This window comes from Salmo salar, chromosome ssa07 (assembly GCF_905237065.1).
Source record: "Salmo salar chromosome ssa07, Ssal_v3.1, whole genome shotgun sequence".
NCBI lineage: Eukaryota > Metazoa > Chordata > Actinopteri > Salmoniformes > Salmonidae > Salmo > Salmo salar.
The window spans coordinates 16,567,470-16,587,931 of record NC_059448.1 but is presented as its reverse complement, the minus strand read 5'-3'; the positions used below and the strand labels follow the sequence as shown (position 1 = coordinate 16,587,931).

At 42.9% G+C, this 20,462-nt stretch overlaps 1 protein-coding gene and 1 long non-coding RNA gene across 7 annotated transcripts in view; one reads left to right on the top strand and one right to left on the bottom strand.

Moving 5' to 3' along the window:
• Nucleotides 1-20,462, top strand: part of LOC106608629 (serine/threonine-protein phosphatase 2B catalytic subunit alpha isoform) — a 138,687-nt gene that overhangs the window by 49,153 nt on the left and 69,072 nt on the right. For all 6 annotated transcript variants that reach the window (XM_014206697.2, XM_014206695.2, XM_014206694.2 and 3 more), the window contains exon 2: nucleotides 18,509-18,709. In XM_014206697.2, the coding sequence (XP_014062172.1) occupies nucleotides 18,509-18,709 (201 nt within the window). The remainder of the gene's footprint in view (nucleotides 1-18,508; nucleotides 18,710-20,462) is intronic.
• On the bottom strand, nucleotides 14-18,513 carry LOC106608630 (uncharacterized). Its single transcript, XR_001329555.2, has 2 exons — nucleotides 18,362-18,513; nucleotides 14-547 (listed from the first exon to the last, which is right to left on the bottom strand). It is a non-coding gene; the product is annotated as an uncharacterized lncRNA (long non-coding RNA).

The window sequence follows — 20,462 nt, the reverse complement described above, 5'->3', positions numbered from 1 at the left end:
GCACACATCAGAGTCAGGTTTAATTTTATTAACAAGATTAAAACTATACATTTTGTACAAAGTACTTTGGTTCACATTACACACAAAGAACTGAGTCTGTGTCCATCAAGAGGTTTGTGTGTGTCAGCAGTCCAAAGAAAGGCCTATTCTGCATGATTGTCTGGCCTTGGGTTGTTGTCCTCTCCTAACTATGTCTTCCTGACATGGCACATGACCAGGGGCAGAGGAAGTCGTTTAACTTGCAAGCCTTGTCACGAGAGGGTCTCCCTGGCTCTTGAGATTGTTGTCCCCCTGCCACAAGCCTCCACGATGGTAGTTGCCAGAAGGGAGCGGTGTCTCAGCAAAAGCGTGAGGCACGTATCTTGCGTTTGGCTCATGAGCTTCCTCCGTGGAGGGCCAAACATGCCCTTAGCCTTTTTCAGGGGTACACTTGATTGGACAACCAAGAATCCTCATCCTTGCAGCCATGATGCCGAATGAATTCGGACTCTCTGACAACAAGAGTGGCGGTAGTTCCAGGTATGCCCAGGTTCATTGAGATGGACACCTGTGAATGCAGTAACAAGAAAATGTCAGATATACGGTACCAGTCAAAGGTTTGGACACACCTACTCATTCCAAGGTTTTTTATTTTTACTTAGTTCTACATTGTAGAATAATATGAAATAACACATATGGAATCATGTAAGTGTAAAAAAAAAACATTCCTCATGAAGCTGGTTGAGAGAATGCCAAGAGTGTGCAAAGCTGTCATCAAGGCAAAGGGTGGCTACTTTGAAGAATCTCAAATATAAAATATATTTTCATTTGTTTAACACTTTTTTGGTCATTTCATAGTTTTGATGTCTTCACTATTATTCTACAATGTAGAAAATAGTAAAAATAAAGAAAAAACCTTGAATGAGTAGGTGTGTCCAAACTTTTGACTGGTACAGTTTGGCCCCCCCTAAAAAAAAACACCATATAATTTGGCATTTCTCATATAGAGGTGCATACATGTATACAGTAACAAGGGAAATTAGAAACTGAAACGGAAATTATATTATCAGCTGTCTTCGGCTAGCCGCCAGCCAAACTGAAGCATGCTGACGACTTTAGGAGGACCTGTAGGAGCCCTGTGTGTGAGAGCTTTCTGAGTACTATAGCCGTAGGTGTCTCCTTCAGAAGCAATTTTGTTGCTTGAGATTGTAGTGTTCTTTCGGCATTTTTGTCAAAATGGAGTTATTGGCATAGCCTTGTTCTGTTCAATGTTCTCTACCTACATAGTACTCTAAATACCCCAATTCATGTTGTTAAATTCAAAAGAATACTAGATAAAAATTGCTGACACCATTCAAACCAATTAGGGATCAGAACTTTAAAGCCAATTATCTCAGAATTATCTTTTTGCAGGTAGAACCTTACAGTCCCACGCTCTCGCCATCTCAGTCCAAACCACCATAGATATCTTACAATGTGACATGGCACTGTAGGAGTTCTCTAGAGTTAGGAGGACCTAGGAACCCTGTGTGTGTGAACTCTAAGCACTATCTCATATAAATCATCTCCATTCAAAAGCCAGTTTTTGCTATGACGGATAAAAGATCAGGCCGAGGCTGCGCTGCTCTGTTTCCGTGGCAACCCCTTTACAATTTCTTTCATACATTTTTCTATGATGCAATTTAAGTCTTTTTTTTTTGCAATGGTGTGTACTATAGGGAGTGTAGAGGGGTTATTCAGTCCCCTGACTGTGTACACAAGGGCGGCAGGTAGCCTTGTGTTTAGAGCATTGGGCCAGTAACCAAAAGGTTGCTAGATCGAATCCCCGAGCTGACAAGGTAAAACTGTCTTTCTGCCCCTGAACAAGGCAGTTAACCCACTGTTCCTAGGCTGTCATTGTAAATAAGAATTTGTTCTTAACTGACTTGCCTAGTTAAATTAAGGTTTAAAAAAAATACTGTTGGTATTAAAATATGATTTTGTTGAATGACTAATATAAACAGCCCATAGGGAAATACCCCAGGGATGAAAAATGATTAAATATTAAGAGAATTGAAAATGCAATACTGTAAATGTGGAATAGTTATTTAAAAAAACCTATTGAACTCTGGTTTCATTTTGATTGCAGACTACAATTCTCACCTGAGTAATATGTGCTTTTTCAGAAATGTTTTATCAGAACATTCTATGAACTGAAGTAGAAGTCACTCACCAACTACCTCTACTCCAATGATCTTGTGACCTGAAAACATGATGAACTACTAAAATATGCTTGTCCTTATAGAAGGGTTAGATTTTGACGTACCCATTTGGACACACTTCATCTAGCAGCTCTCCTCTTTACCCTAACTTTGCATTCTCCACTTATTCTGGACCAGAGTGCCAGGGACACCACCTGTATGTGTGTGTGAGATTGCCGCCCCTGGGTCCACCACATTCAGTTTATATCCCCCTGTCTCTCCATCTTCCTTACTGCTTTTCAAATACAGGCAGCTCAATTCAAGACTGAGCCTGTGGTACTCAGGCACTAGCTTCAAAGCCTTGTTCTGCTAAGGGTCTTGTCCCAAACCAGCTTCCCTCCTACTAACGCATGCTAAAGAGGCACTCACAAATGTGACCGGCCGGCTCGATTCGGCTATATGTAGCAAAATTTGAAATTGTGTTTTTTTACATTGGATAAAAGTAGAGAATCAGAGCTAGAAAATGGTGTCATACCCTACAGTTGAGGAACAATGGGAAAGTAATTCTGCTTTGAAAGTTGATAAATTTGTAACCTCACTTTTGAGAAAATGGCCCTAGGTACCTACTGTTTTGGTACCTACTGGAGAGCTCTTCTATGTCTACACCCATTCAGCATCGTTCACACCCTTTTAAGCTTTAGCCCCACCCATTTCTTTAAGGATTCACATGTGAGGCTATGTACTAAACAACCAAAGATTTGAAGACTAAAGTCTGTGTTATACTACGGGTCTGTTCGTAAATGTAATCTGGAGTGCCAGAGTGGTGCTCTGTGCGTTCAAACTCAGAGCGTTGTCAGATTGGCCGTTCGTAAATTCATAGTTTTTCGTTCTCGGAGTGGTCAGACCACACACTGGACGCTCTGGCCTTAAAGTAGGGTTTAAGCTTTTTGCCAACGTTTACTGACACCGGCCATATTCAACGTGTGTTGAGCGTTCGTAAATTCATCAGTTATTCTGACAAATTTACCAGCTACGTCTATCGACAGTTGTCGCAGTGACATCAAACATTCTATTGAAATAGTTACTTGCATAGTGTAATCTTTTGTTTAGACATGTAGCTAGCTAGCTAAACAATTAACCATAATCCCAACTCATAACGTTACTACCCTGCATGAATTTGCAGGTAGCTAACCAACCAGGTTCAATGTTAGCTAGCTAACATTGGGCTATAACTAGCAATGCAAATGGCTCTGAGATACAAATAATATTACTGCACAGATCATACACGTAACATTAGCTAGCTAGCTAACAGCACACCAACTTAAAATGAAAACTACTTTCTGACAAAAATTGAAATGTATAATATATCTGAAAATGTAGCTAGCTAGACTCTGTTACCCGTTTACATGGATGGATGCTTCTCCCTCTGTCACGGATGCCATGGTTGCCCTTAGTTTGAATATGTAATCCAGAGTCAGGTGTTTTATAAAATAGACTTCTGTGTGTTCTCTTTTTGACTCCGTCTGCATATTTGCAATCAAAACGCCAGAATTTTCTTCATCTCCTTAGCTATCATACTCTAATTCCACTGGTTTCAAAACTCAGTCCTCCAGAAAGTAGAGAGCAACACTTATGCAGTTCTTCTACGAGATATATTTATTTAAAAAAGCTGTGTTAGAAAGGATTACCTACACATATTGACCAGCTCATATAGACAGAAGCGTGCTACATGGCAGACCAATCCGAACTCATCTATCGGCATGTCCAGCCCACTTATTATCTCAGCTGATGATGGCTAGCGGGAAGGTTGCTGGCTTTTTCCATGGCTAAACCAACTAGGCTCATAATTTAACTATTTTATCCATATTTACAGACAGCATACAAGTTTGTTATTAAGGCACATGAAAGTTCACATGTTCCAGAAGGCATTTCTGCCAAAAAATGCATTTTGATATTTCAAAAAAAGTTTACGTTCAAATGGAGCTCCTGTAAAGTAGTAACGCGTGACATACGCCTAGTTTCCTGAAACGAGTCACAAATGTCTAAATCCGGGGCCTCTGCTTTACTTAGTAGATAGAACAGAAGCCTAAACTCCTCCAACGCTGACAAAAACACATTTGGTTGCCATGACTGCCATTGTTCTGGTGCTTCATCTCCATATTACACAATATAGAAAAAACAGAACTGTTTCCTCATTCCCGGTAGTGTCAGTGGGTTTAAATGATGTCGGTGTTAGAGTGGATAACAGATTGTAGGCTACCATTTAGTATTGGCCAGTCTGCAGCTTCATTAGAAAGCTTGTTCAGTCTCAGAAAATGGTGGATTTCAAGCCGCAGATCTTCATACGACTTCCTGAAAGGATGTGTGGTTGATTCAACACCAGACCAGATAATTGGTCAAGAAAACCCTGTGTGGGAACCACTGAGAGAAATTATTGAACGTTGGCCAGTAGAGAGGAGGCTAAAGAAAGGAGTTGGTAACCCAGGCTGACTTTGTCAGAAAGAGGATTTTTGGTGGGATTACTATTCCTGTATGACTCTGGCGTTCTTTGCTTTCGAATCATCCCTAAATGAAGTTGGCAACCATAATCCCAGACTTAAACGTTCTTTTAATCCCCTGTCCATATTATAATATTGCAGAGCCTTGCATGCTGCTGCGAAGGGACCGTAGGTGGGTTTTAAATATGGAGGTCTCACCCTCAAATTTATTACGCCTTAATTGTATCTGAAGATTGCATCTCCTAGGCAGAGTGCTGATTTATGAATTATTGATGGGCAGCTTTGTAGCCATTCTAAATGAGAGAGGGGGGGACTGAAAGCTCTTGAGAAGTAGCGCAAATGCAGTTTGAGGCGTTCCGTAGGGAAACTAGGTTCATTTATCCGGCGTGTGTCCCAAATGTCACTCTATTTATTCCCTATATGGGCCCTGGCCAAATTAAATGCACTTTATAGGAGATAGGGTGCCATTTGGGACGCAGCTCTGTGTGTCTCCATCGACACACAGATGTTACAAACTTGAGCTATGGGTGAAGTGTTTCAACACAAGTGTCAGAAGGGAGAGACTAATATTCAGCATCTTTGGATGTGGCAGACAACATTGTCCATATAAACTGTATAGAATTTTTTTTGGGGGGAACCAGAAGTTCCAGTTGGTGTTCTAAGTTTGGAATGCCTCTTCTATCCCTTTCGTCTTCCAAATAACCTGACATGTTTGAACCCTTTCAATATTCTCTACCAATTACCCAGTAGCATACGGTCTTCTCTTCTCCATCTCATCGTGGTTATGTAATTTAATTAGTAAGCACTGTCTGATAATGTTGTTTGGGGGAATGAGATGCACCCTCTTTGTATCCTGTTCAACACTTGGCAATTCTGCTCCAAATATACTGGAAACCCAACTCTGCTGAGAGCCTTTTTATGGGAATATGTTGAGAGATGGGAAGGGGTTTTTGAGTGTTGGTTTGCATGTCCTTCCTTGGTTGTAGTCACACTGAATAGAGGTGAATTTTTCTTTGAGGAATGGCAGCGTTCTTCTCTGTTATTGAGTCATGTCTTGGTTCATGGCCTCCATAGTTTTCTTTTGTAGGAACCATTCAAACAACAGTTCAGTCATGATTCATAATGGGGTTTAGCTTTGCAGCTTTTACTGTGGTGTGGGTGGTGCAGCGTGGGGGAGAAACATTTGTCCACCCGCTTGAAATATCATCTATGAAATAAATGTAATAGACTATTGGAGGATAATCAATATTGCTGTTCTTAGCCGCCATTATCGTTGACTATGTCTCCTTCGCTACACTTCTGTCACACACTCTTTTCTCTCCTGTTCTTCCTCTTTCTGGTGGTCATGCAGAGACTGGGGGCAGTGAAAGTGCTGGCGTGGTAACATGTCTCAGTGTGTAGATGGGTAGTGCCAGCCAAATCCTCACCCACACTCTCTGAGGGTAGTGCCCTGTTTGTGCACTGTCAGCCATTTTCCCAGGTTAAATCCCATAGTGGATTGAAAGGCACTGTGCTCTGCAAGATTTCATTGTGAAATCCTTTAGATGTCAAAACACTTGAATTTAAGCATTTGTTTATCAACTTTGCTTTCTGAGATTGTATATTATAATGAACAAAAATATAAACGCAACATGTAAAGTGTTGGTCCCATGTTTCATGGGCTGAAATAAAAGATCCCAGAAATGTTCCATATGCACAAAAAGCTTATTTCTCTCAAATTTTGTGCACAAATTTGTTTACATCCCTGGTGAGGACGATAATCATGCATATAAACTGCCCTAAGGCAATGCCCCCATGCACAAAACGAGGTCCGTACAGAAATGGTTTGTCGAGATCGGTGTGGAACAACTTCACTGGCCTGCACTGAGCCCTGACCTCAACTCCATCGAACACCTTTGGGATGAATTGGAACGCCGACTGTGAGCCAGGCCTAATCGCCCAACATCAGTGCCCGACCTCACTAATGCTCTTTTGGCTGAATGGAAGCATGTCCCCGCAGCAATGTTCCAACATCAAGTGGAAAGCCTTCCCAGAAGAGTGGAGGCTGTTATAGCAGCAAAAGGGGGACCAACTCCATATTAATGCCCATGATTTTGGAATTAGATGTTCGATGAGCAGGTGTCCAAATACTTTTGGTCATGTAGTGTTTTCCAATTGACTGATTTGAAATTATAGCATTTATATTTTTGAGAAATATTACTTTACATATAGGCCAAGCCTACGGTGTTTAATTTGCTAATTTTCTTAATGTCACACACTCTATCTGCCCAAGATATGGCCATTATGATTATCCTTCTCTATTCTGTCTTTGTGCAGCCAATTGTCTTTTTGCCAAGTGGTACCTTTCTGCTCAGACACTCTGCCTGGGGCGCCTGTGGTGAAGCCACAGTTATGTTGCTTGGTTTGAGACACATAGAATGAAGCAGCTTCCTGGGCTGGATACTGGCTGTAAACTGTAATTTGATTGACACCTACAGACAGTCAGGGTTCCCTAGTCGATAACAATGGGAGCGTTCATTTTTTCCTGATGCTCGCTCATGTTACTTGTGCAGTGAGTGTACAGAGAGCAAAATGCTGACTTCATCTACACACACTGCCTAAAATACATGGGTATTTTTGTGCTCACATTTGCCTCTGGAAACTCTACATTAAGTAGGCCTGCAGATTATAAAGAAGAAAATAGTTCATGGGCCATTCCATCACCCATAAAAGGTGAAATAGAAACATGAGTGGTATGCGTGATGTGGTTTTATGCTACTGCATTAGCAGGTGTAATGCTGGATGAGAGAAGTGGGTGCCTGTGCAGTGGTTTCAATAGATATTCAATATCATTTGAGATAAGGGCATAACCTATTGCTATTGCCTACTGAATACAGCTTTCAGTCAGATGTCAACAACACGGGAGTGAGAAAAGTGGAGGGAGGGAGGGAGGTGTAGACATCTGGTCCATGTTCAGTAGGGCATAACTTTCTTATTGGACAGGTTCAGATATTTCAGTTTAATGTGGAGGAACTGGTTGTATTTTTCTCCCATTGCGTGTCTAGTACTGAGCATGAACGCTGAACGTTGCTCATTTAATCATTTCAAGTACTGACATAAACCCCTGTATTTTAGAAAAATGAAAATGTACTGCTTGGACTGATCATAATGCTAAAAAGCATTCTTTGCATTTACAATATATAGTCTACTGTTACGGCGCAATCATTTGTTTGTTCCATCCATTATTTTCTTCTGTAGATTAAAAACAGTTCAGTCTGCCTCCTATATGAATGACGTGCTCTATAGTAGTTGCTTTGGGAGCAAATTATCCTCCCTGGTCTTTCCTATGGGGCTCGTACAGAACTATTGCTGAGCTTCTGGGAAAATGAATCGAGGTAAGATCTGGCCCTGTGGGAAATCTATTTTTCCCCACAGGGCCAGATGATTGAGTCCCACTATGTTATGTTGATCAAGACTCTTCCCCCCTCAAGACGTGTATATGAACTGAACGTGGTGAGCTTGGGCCATATTTACTGAATCATGTAGGCTACATGCATAGAGATCCTTTAATTCACATTCTGTATGTAATGATATGGCTACATATGCATCAATTTATATAGTATAGGGGTTCTGGAGAAGAAAGCAGTTTGACCAGTTAGAGATGTTGAAATATTCTAGGAACAACCACATATCCAGCATCTTGTAATTGGAGCATATACAACTTAAAGGGGAAATCAGTAGTTGCTACATCCATTTTTGGACTTATAAATGAATGATATGTCCTAGGCTTGGGCGGTATCCAGATTGTAATACCGACCTTGTGCCATACCGGGATATTCCGCGCTGAACACAAGGGGCGCTGTTTTCAAAACCCACTGATACTCTGTAATCCGATGGTTAGCAATGCTAACAAGTACATGTCAAATCCCATAGAGAATGCTAACTAGCGCATTGCAAACATTTTGTACAGTTTATGACCTAAACTATACAAGTAACAAAAAAATGCTACTCACAGTTTGCTGCACGCATAAATCAAATATTAGACAGCAAGGCTCTTGATCCAGGAGGGGATTCTCTGCTGTCACCAAGTGAATGCTTGATTTTGTAAGAAGCTAACCACTTAGTTAACTAGCTACTGAATTAGAAAACCAAATGCACAACTGCTGAGTATTTAACACATTTTAGACAGTTAACTTAGCTTGAATTGCAAACATTTAGTTGTGAATTCCATACTCTTAATTAGATCACCTGGCGCATACTGCACAACAGTGAGTGACAACAAACACCATGTGACTGGGGACTACTGTAAGCTTCATAATAATGTGACAGGTGAAATGAAGAAAGCAATGTTCTTTATCTCCTAACGTATTGCACAAGTTGACTGCAGGTATTTACTTAAAGTGGCTACAAATATTCAAATGTATTAAAACATTTTCAATATATTGTTTCAACTGTATTGACGGTATTGGAAAAACCATTCCGTGGCTTTTTCCAAATAACCTGGTATATACGGTATACTGCCAAGCCTTTGATTCTTGAAGTACTGTATATAACTTAAGTTTCTCATGAGCTAAGTTCAACTGATGTACCCCATCAGAACCTAATGTTTGTAAACAAACTAAATGTAAACAAACATTAAATAGCCTTAAAACATGGTTAATACAGTCCTTGCATCCATAGCTCTGTCTATGAATTTGAGAGTGGTTACATTTCTCCATCCCCATCCCTCAGCTTTTTACCAAAACAGAGGTGGGGACACCGCTTTGTCATTGTTTCTACTGCTGATTGTCGCTTTAAAAGCCAGTTGGAGAGCAGTACTTTTGTTCATTAAGGTAGTGAAAGTAGCAGAGAGGTAATGAAGTGAAAGCATCAGAGGTAATGAAGTGAAAGCATCAGAGGTAATGAAGTGAAAGCATCAGAGGTAATGAAGTGAAAGCATCAGAGGTAATGTAGTGAAAGCATCAGAGGTAATGAAGTGAAAGCATCAGAGGTAATGAAGTGAAAGCATCAGAGGTAATGAAGTGAAAGCATCAGAGGTAATGAAGTGAAAGCATCAGAGGTAATGAAGTGAAAGCAGCAGAGGTAATGTAGTGAAAGTAGCAGAGAGGTAATGTAGTGAACATAGTGAAGAGGTACTGTAGTGAAAGTAGCAGAAGTACTGTAGTGAAAGTAGCCGTTTATGAGGTGAAAGTAGCAGAGTGATAATGTACTGTAGTGAAAGTAGCAGAAAGGTAATATAGTGAAAGTAGGAGAGAGGTAATGGAGTGAAAGTAGTCATCTGACTAATGTCATTATAGCGCTCTAGACAAGAATCTTGCAGCTTTGATTTTTTTATTGGCCAAAAATGTCAATTACTCTTATGTGCTGCAATATAATAATGCATTGCAGTTTCAATTTGCTGAAATCTGTCCGGTATCCTTCACATGACTTCAGACTATTGAGATGCACCCCAAGTGTCATGCATCACAATTTATGCACCAGTGATCCACTAGTCTTCCATCCTGTCTTCTGATTAATCATTATTCTGCAACGTCATTAAACGCCTACCTCAGAGCTGAAGTGATTGTTACACAATGTGAAAAGTGCCGACCCCCAGTGTAACCAACATGGCTTCCTGTAATCAGCCTTTTGAATGATACTTTTAATCCGTGGAAAGGAATTAGTTACTGTTCCCTGGAGTGCCTCAAATAATGCATGAGGGGGAGATAGATAATGCATTCAAAATACATGAGGGGGTGTCGTTTGAATAATGCATAGTATTAATTTGCTACGCAAGCGGGAGATGGATAGCGTTTCTATCTAATGGTGGAAATGGCTCTGATTGGAGCAATGGCTCTTAAGCATGCCTGTTGCTTTCCTGAGTTTAAACTGTTATTGGGCTTTTTACCAATTAAGCACCTACTTTTTCAATGATTGCCAAGAGCCATTTTCTACTCCCACAATCCCACTGCATTGTGATGGGAGAAATATCCATCAGGAGAAAAGAGACTCATAGCACTTAAAGTTAGGTCAATTAGATCTGACGGCAACAACAGTATTGTCCTCCAGAGCAACGAGCTAGTCTCTTGGTGCAGTAGATTGTCTTGAAAGCTGACTGCTCGTGAACAGGGGACTGAATCCTGGGGTTGGTCTATTTTACTTAAACGTGAGGGTTAAAAAAGGGCCGGGGCAAGACAAGTTTGGTGGGTTGATTGGTGCTGGAGAAATGAGGTGTGATCCTTGATAGTCATTTACTGAATGAATGAATTACTGTACCTAATGTACAATATCAAATGATCCATTTTCATTGAAATTCCCCTTTAAGTCGTGGTGAAAGGGGATGTTCAGACTTCACATGAATGCAGACCAATTTCGCTCCTTCTAGACTAGCTGGCGGAGCAGCAATCGCCTGGTTACATGGCGGGGGGCTGAGTAATGATGAAATGAATTAAAGCTATCAGCTAATGGAGCCCAGTTTTGAGTCATACTTAGTATTCAGCCAGGCAACCATGCAACCAGGCAGGCAACCAGGCAGGCTCGACCAACTCAGTCTGCTGTACACTCACAGTTCTGAAGCGCTGGAACACAGGAGTGTGCTATTCCGAATGACAGTCTTCTAAATTGAAATTTGCCCTAATTAATTGGATTTTGAAAAAATAACGAATCAACTATCGAGGGTGGATTAAGAAAGGACAGGATTGATCGTTAGAAATGGGCAATACATAAAAGACAGAGACTTCAATGTCAATCATCATAAAGTATGTCAAAAGCAGTTAGGCCAACATTAAATCACAGTTGCCAGTGATTTGGGGGGGTTCGATACAGTTACATAACGTGATATTTGACCCCAAGTATTGATATGTGTGTGTATGTATGTATGTATGTATGTATGTATGTATGTATGTATGTATGTATGTATGTATGTATATATATATATATATATATATTTTTTTTAAATACTTTTTTGCTAGGTAGCGTTAGCTAGCTAGTTGGCTGTACCTATGCCATAACTTCGGTATTTTTCATCCAATAGCTTGGCCTTAATCTTCTTTTTTAATAGTGAGCCAACATGTTTTCAGCACTTTTATTTCCATGACTGATCAAAACTCATTTTCTCATGCTTTCTTTTGTCTCTCTGCAGCAGACATATGGTGAGCAATATGTATGGAACATCAAATCGCAGTATCGAATCGCAAGGTGGAAAAATCTGCCATTTTGCCCTTGAGCAAGGCAGTTAACCCCCTACCACAACTGCTCCCAGGGCGTCGATTTAACCCAACCCCTCTGATTCAGACGTTGCGTTAAATGCGGAAGACACATTTGGGTTGAATGCATTCAGTTGTGCAACTGACTAGGTATCCCTTTCCCCTTAGTCTCTGCTAACTCTCTTCTATTCACTCATATCCATAACACATTGTTCAATAGCCTGCTAAGCAACTGGACATCAGCAACCTGAGAGCTTCACTTGCAGCCAGGATTATCCAACAATACTGAATGCCCTTTACCTCATCCTACTATAGGCAGGGAATTAAATACTAGGAGCACTTGATTTACAGAACCAGTCAAAAGTTTGGACACGCCTACTCATTCAAGGGTTTTTCTTTTTTTATATACTATTTTCTACATTGTTGAATAATAGTGAAGACATCAAAACTTTTAAATAACACATATGGAATCATGTAGTAACCAAAAAAGTGTTAAACAAATAACAATTATTTTAGTAGCTACACTTTGCCTTGATGACAGCTTTGCACACTCTTGGCATTCTCTCAACCAGCTTCATGAGGTAGTCACCTGGAATGCATTTCAATTAACAGGTGTGCCTTGTTAAAAGTTAATTTGAATTTCTTTACTTCTTAATGCATTTGAGCTAATCAGTTGTGTTGTGACAAGGTATGGGTGGTATACAGAAGATAGCCCTATTTGGTAAAAGACCAAGTCCATATTATGGCAAAAACAGCTCAAATAAGCAAAGAGAAACGACAGTCCATCATTACTTTGACTGACCTTCATGTGTTAATCTGGAAAATGTGAACTTTGAAAGTTTCTTCAAGTGCAGTCTCAAAAACTATCAAGCGCTATGATGAAACCGGCTCTCATGACGACCGCCAAAGGAAAGGAAAACCCAGAGTTACCTCTGCTTCAGAGGATAAATTCATTAGAGTTACCAGCCTCAGAAATTGCAGCCCAAATAAATGCTACAGAGTTCAAGTAACAGACACATCTCAACATCAACTGTTCAGAGGAGACTATGTGAAACAGGCCTTCATGGTTGAATTTCTGCAAAGAAACCACTACTCAAGGACAGCAATAAGAAGAGAATTGCTTGGACCAATGAACACGAGCAATCGACATAAGACCGGTGGAAATCTGTTCTTTAGTCTGATGAGTCCAAATTTGAGATTATTGGTTCCAACTGCCGTGGCTTTGTGAGACGCAGAGTAGGTGAACGGATGATCTCCGCATGTGTGGTTCCCACCGTGAAGCATGGAGGAGGAGGTGTGATGGTGCTTTGCTGGTGACACCGTCAGTGATTTATTTAGAATTCAAGGCACACTTAACCAGCATGGCTACCACAGCATTCTGCAGCGATACGCCATCCCATCTGGTTTGCGCTTAGTGGGACTTTAATTTGTTTTTCACAGGACAATGACCCAACAGGCTGTGTAAGGGCTATTTGACCAAGAAGGAGAGTGATGGAGTGCTGCATCAGCTGACCTGGCCTCCACAATCACCCGACCTCAACCCAATTGAGATGGTTTGGGACTGCAGAGTGAAGGAAAGGCAGCCAACAAGTCCTCAGCATATGTGGGAACTCCTTCAAGACTGTTGGAAAAGCATTCCAGGTGAAGCTGGTTGAGAGAATGCCAAGAGTGTGCAAAGCTGTCATCAAGGCAAAGGGTGGCTACTTTGAAGAATCTCTAATATATTTTTATTTGCTTAACACATTTTTGCTTACTACATGATTCCATGTGTTTTTTCATAGTTTTAATATCTTCACTCTTATTCTACAATGTAAAAAAGAAAGAAAAATCCTGGAATGAGTAGGTGTGTCGAAACTTTTGACTGGTACTGTAGCTCGGTCAGCATTGCCAGGTATGTAACAAGAGTTCTCTTGTTTGGAACCCTTCCAGTTCAAGCTCTGCATACATTTTGTGCATATTCACACTTTGGGGGGAAAAAGCATGTTGTTGTAGTCAAATTAATGTAGTGGTATCCTGACATAAGTGTAACTTCAAAGCTGTTTACAAGGGAGCATTGATTTTAAAGCATTGGACTGGTGTAAGTGTTGGCTGGAGGGAGTTTCCACCACGGTGGGAAGTGTTCCAAGTGCACACTTGAGGAGAAGGGTTGAGAACCTGGACGCTGCCCAAGAGATCTGTGCAGTCTTAGGTAGCACACCTGGTATATAGATGCCTGTAAGATTAAGACTATCCAACAATCACTGTGTAGTTGCACTGATGAGTACACATATGCATGAACGCGGAGTACACACACACCACACACAGACTGTTCCCAGGAAGCAGCATACTGAGTTCCTTCCCACTCTGTAAAGTTATGAGTACATGTGTGTAGCAGACATGGTGGAAAGGGGGGGGGGAGCCTGTGTACAACAGCTCAACATGACAGACAGGAGGCTGGGGCCTGTGTACAACAGTTCAACATGACAGACAGGAGGCCGGGGCGGAGGAGCCTGTGTACAACCGTTCAACATGACAGACAGGAGGCCGGGGCGGAGGAGCCTGTGTACAACAGTTCAACATGACAGACAGGAGGCTGGGGCGGAGGAGCCTGTGTACAACAGCTCAACATGACAGACAGGAGGCTGGGGCCTGTGTACAACAGCTCAACATGACAGACAGGAGGCCGGGGCGGAGGAGCCTGTGTACAACAGTTCAACATGACAGATAGGAGGCCGCGGCGGATGAGCCTGTGTGCAACAGCTCAACATGACAGACAGGAGGCTGGGGCCTGTGTACAACAGTTCAACATGACAGACAGGAGGCTGGGGCCTGTGTACAACAGCTCAACATGACAGACAGGAGGCCGGGGCGGAGGAGCCTGTGTACAACAGTTCAACATGACAGACAGGAGGCCGGGGCCTGTGTATAACAGTTCAACATGACAGACAGGAGGCCGGGGCGGAGGAGCCTGTGTGCAACAGCTCAACATGACAGACAGGAGGCTGGGGCGGAGGAGCCTGTGTACAAGAGTTCAACATGACAGACAGGAGGCTGGGGCCTGTGTACAACAGTTCAACATGACAGACAGGAGGCCGGGGCCTGTGTACAACAGTTCAACATGACAGACAGGAGGCTGGGGCGGAGGAGCCTGTGTACAAGAGTTCAACATGACAGACAGGAGGCTGGGGCCTGTGTACAACAGTTCAACATGACAGACAGGAGGCCGGGGCGGAGGAGCCTGTGTACAACAGTTCAACATGACAGACAGGAGGCTGGGGCCTGTGTACAACAGTTCAACATGACAGACAGGAGGCTGGGGCCTGTGTACAACAGTTCAACATGACAGACAGGAGGCTGGGGCCTGTGTACAACAGCTCAACATGACTGACAGGAGGCCGGGGCGGAGGAGCCTGTGTGCAACAGTTCAACATGACAGACAGGAGGCCGGGGCGGAGGAGCCTGTGTACAACAGTTCAACATGACAGACAGGAGGCCGGGGCGGAGGAGCCTGTGTGCAACAGCTCAACATGACAGACAGGAGGCTGGGGCCTGTGTACAACAGTTCAACATGACAGACAGGAGGCTGGGGCCTGTGTACAACAGCTCAACATGACAGACAGGAGGCTGGGGCCTGTGTACAACAGCTCAACATGACAGACAGGAGGCCGGGGCGGAGGAGCCTGTGTACAACAGTTCAACATGACAGACAGGAGGCCGGGGCCTGTGTATAACAGTTCAACATGACAGACAGGAGGCCGGGGCGGAGGAGCCTGTGTGCAACAGCTCAACATGACAGACAGGAGGCTGGGGCGGAGGAGCCTGTGTACAAGAGTTCAACATGACAGACAGGAGGCTGGGGCCTGTGTACAACAGTTCAACATGACAGACAGGAGGCCGGGGCCTGTGTACAACAGTTCAACATGACAGACAGGAGGCCGGGGCGGAGGAGCCTGTGTGCAACAGTTCAACATGACAGACAGGAGGCTGGGGCCTGTGTACAACAGTTCAACATGACAGACAGGAGGCTGGGGCCTGTGTACAACAGTTCAACATGACAGACAGGAGGCTGGGGCCTGTGTGCAACAGTTCAAAATGACAGACAGGAGGCCGGGGCGGAGGAGCCTGTGTGCAACAGTTCAACATGACAGACAGGAGGCTGGGGCCTGTGTACAACAGTTCAACATGACAGACAGGAGGCTGGGGCCTGTGTACAACAGTTCAACATGACAGACAGGAGGCTGGGGCCTGTGTGCAACAGTTCAAAATGACAGACAGGAGGCTGGGGCCTGTGTACAACAGTTCAACATGACAGACAGGAGGCTGGGGCCTGTGTACAACAGTTCAACATGACAGACAGGAGGCTGGGGCCTGTGTGCAACAGTTCAAAATGACAGACAGGAGGCCGGGGAGGAGGAGCCTGTGTGCAACAGTTCAACATGACAGACAGGAGGCCGGGGCGGAGGAGCCTGTGTGCAACAGTTCAACATGACAGACAGGAGGCCGGGGCGGAGGAGCCTGTGTGCAACAGTTCAACATGACAGACAGGAGGCTGGGGCGGAGGAGCCTGTGTGCAACAGTTCAACATGACAGACAGGAGGCTGGGGCCTGTGTACAACAGTTCAACATGACAGACAGGAGGCTGGGGCGGAGGAGCCTGTGTACAACAGTTCAACATGACAGACAGGAGGCTGGGGCGGAGGAGCCTGTGTACAACAGTTCAACATGACAGACAGGAGGCCGGGGCGGAGGAGCCTGTGTACAACAGTTCAACATGACAGACAGGAGGCTGGGGTGGAGGAGCCTGTGTACAACAGTTCAACATGACAGACAGGAGGCTGGGGCCTGTGTACAACAGCTCAACATGACAGACAGGAGGCTGGGGCCTGTGTACAACAGTTCAACATGACAGACAGGAGGCTGGGGTGGAGGAGCCTGTGTACAACAGCTCAACATGACGGACAGGAAGCTGCATGTAGACAGACTGTCACTTTAAGCCCAGGGCTAGAGTTGCACAGCAGGTGCTGAGAAGTGGCCCAGCCGGGGGCCTCTGGTAACCCTATCTGAGGCACTGGCTGGGGTTTGACTGTGCAGGGATGTAGGCTACTGAACTGAAGGTGTGGGGTAGGAATAGTTTGTCTGACTGGCTTGTCAATTGTTTCAGTCAGTGTCCATGATGGCTGTCTGGATTAAAGCTGAATGAGCAGACGTACTGAAAGAGAAGGCTAATTTTACGAGCCATATTGGGAATCTTGCTCTGCTTTCTTGTATCATATGAATGTCTGTCGAGAGAGACTACTGAAAGAGGAGTCTAGATTGCTTCCCAATTCGTCAACGTCACTGTCATTGATTTTAAAGCATTATTTTACCTTTATTTAAGTCAGTTAAGAACAAATTCTTATTTTCAATGACGGCCTGGGTTAACTGCCTTGTTCAGGGGCAGAACGACAGATTTGTACCTTGTCAGCTCAGGGATTCGAACTTGCAACCTTTCGGTTACTAGTCCAACACTCTAACCAGTAGGCTACGCTGCCGGCTGGAGGGAGTTTCCACCACGACGGGAAGTGTTCAAGTGCACACTTCAGGAGAAGGGTTGAGAACATGGACGCTGCCCAATAGATCTGTGTAGTACACCTGGTATATAGAATTAAGCCCGATTAATTAATGACCTTTTTCTATTCTTTCATTCATTACAGTGTGACAGAGGTGCGCTAGAGGTCTGATTACAGATGATGTCACCGTCGGGAAATCATTGCCCAGTCTGTGGGATCTACTTGCACAGCACATTAATCTCTCTTTAGACGTGATGCTTCTCTGGGATTTTAATTAACACGATTTCCTATTTTCCTGATGGTGTGAAAATGCTGAGTTAGTGAATCCACTTCATATTTTGGTGGCTAATTTGCAATTGACTATCAGGGTGGTGTACCTACTTTGTACTGTACAGCTGTTAGGCCATGTCAAAATGTGTTTTCATAGAATTCCTTGTTTCTGCTTTCCTCAAATGAAGGGTATTGTTGTGGGTGACTGTAATTAGTCAATAATTAAGATGCTCCCCATAAGGCCGGGAAAGTGAGCTTTCGATAGGATTAAGTGTAGGCGGCAGGCAGCAGCAACACACAATAACTGCTAGGTAGAGGCTACCAAATGTTAGCGTTGATCATTTTTGTCATTTCAAAGTGCTAATTAGTGTATTTTACACCGGCAGTTGGTTTTCAGTTTGATAATTGCTGAAAGCACTCTTAAATTATTTTGAAGGGAGACATTTTACTGACTTAAGTTATTTTCCTCTTGACATCAAAGTTTGTTTACTATTTGAATAAATCGTAAATAGATTTATTCACACATTTAGTTGTGAGCACCAATATGTTTTGTTGCGTGTGATGAGAGGTGTTGCGTTTCCCTTGACACCTGCCCAGAAATGTGACAAACATCTTTCCTCCAAAAGAGATTTCCTTGCACAAAATGCCATGAAAATACACTCATTTCAAAGGCATTTTTGTTCTATTTTCACACAGAATGAATCTAAAACACAGGAGGACCTTATTCAGTGACACAACTATACCTGTGACTTATTTGACTCAATCCTCTTCGCCCCTTTTGGGATCATAGGGTGTCCACCATTGCACTCGTCCTCACTCTTTTCCGTGCTTGGTCTTTTGTACCTGTGGGTTTGTTGTAACTAACTGTCCTCCTCTTTTTTCTTCTCCAGCTGTCCCCTTCCCGCCAAGTCACCGGCTCACAGCCAAGGAGGTGTTTGACAGTGATGGGAAGCCCAAAGTGGACGTGCTCAAAGGCCACCTGACCAAGGAGGGCCGCGTGGAGGAGAGCGTAGCCCTCAGACTCATCGGAGAGGGAGCAGCCATCTTGAGGGCTGAGAAGAACCTGCTGGACATAGAGGCACCCGTGACAGGTTAGTGAGTAAAGCGTACACATGGATATACAATAGACACATGTGCGCACACACACACACCCCTACTGCCTGCTCACGTGTTATTCTAAAAATATTACATCATTTTCTTACGAATTCCAATTTGTTTGTAGCTAACGTTATCTAGGTTGCTAACATTAGGGTTAAGGTTAGGTTACATGCTAGCTAAGTATTTAAATGTTTAGGGTTAGTGTTAGCTAACATGCTAGCTAAGTAGTTTAAAAAGTAGTAAGTAGTTGCAAAGTTGCTAAAATGCTAAAGTTGTCCATGATGTGATTCAAACATGCAACGTTTGGGTTGCTAGACCTTTGCGTTACGTGCACACCCATCCTCCCCGACCAACATCCCTCCTATCATTTCTGTCTTACGTAACCTCAGTCTGTATCTGTGATTGAAGTGCACTGTATACAATTACTTTTTTTGTGTGCCTGTGTCACGAATTTCCCATGTACTGCTGCTCATTCCGTGTACCAGTTCCGGAGGTCCAGGTCACCGGCCTCTAAGCGTCACTAAACTGTCTCATTACGCACACCTGATTCCAATTCCCCTGATTAGTAATTGTGTGTGTGTGTTATATATATATATATATATATATATATATATATATATATATATATATATATATATATGCCCTCTGTTCACCATTGTCTTGTTGGTTATTGTTCCCATGTCCATTGGTCTGAGTACCTGTGCGTTGTTATTTCAGCTTTCGTGCTGCATGTATTGTGCACTTGTTATTACGGGTCTCGTCCCATGTATTGTTATTACGGGTAGGGTTACAAAGGGTCGGAAACTTTTTGGTAAATTTCCGGAATTTTTCCCGAAATTTTCCATGGGAAGTTAAGCCCTGGAATTTGGGGAATTTAGCTTAAATTCATTCAAAAAAGTTAGCTTATAACAGTGAACCTTTTTTGTGGGATACACAAGGCAATTGTGGTTAAACTATCCCCAATTCAATGGTATTCAAACCCTCTGCATGCACAGTGCATTCTTCCATCACATGTGCAGTGTACTCTTCCATCACATATACAGCTGATTCCCAAGATCTTGCACACTAATGAGATGCAATTGAGCCCACGCTACTACACTCTCTGAGCCAAGGACTACATGCTTTCTGGTAGGTTTTAATTACAATACTGTGTGAGGTGAATATATTTTAATGACATACATGATTTTTTGTTAACTAGTAAAGAGTAGCCTACAGGAAAGTATGTTTAAATCATTTCTAACTTGTTAACAATTTCTGCTAGTTAGTTTTTGCTACCATGTGGGTTTTAGCTTGCTTGAGCCTGCTAACTGAGGAATGTTAATTCACCTGTTTCCAAACATGTTTCATTTTAAAATATTTATCTTACAAAGGAGTTGTTTAATCTAATTGCTTAACTATTTATCTGTACTTGGAATTGTTATTTTTACTCTTTTTTTCTAATCTTTACAGGAAAATGCCTGATGTGAAAAAATCTGATGTGTGGAGACATTTCACTGCAGCTAATGTAGAAGGAAAAGCTGTGTACATTTGCAAATACTGTGCCAAATCATATGTGAAGAATGCAGCAAAGATGCAGAATAATTTGGCCAAGTGTATAAAGTTCCCTCAGCGCTCACAACAAAATGATGAATCAGACACCTTATCGATAGCAACAGCTCATGGTCCTCCTGGGATCAGAATTTTTTTTGGACTCAATGGAGGAACGTAGTCAGAGTAATGCTGATGAATGTCTTGCTCGAGCTGTGA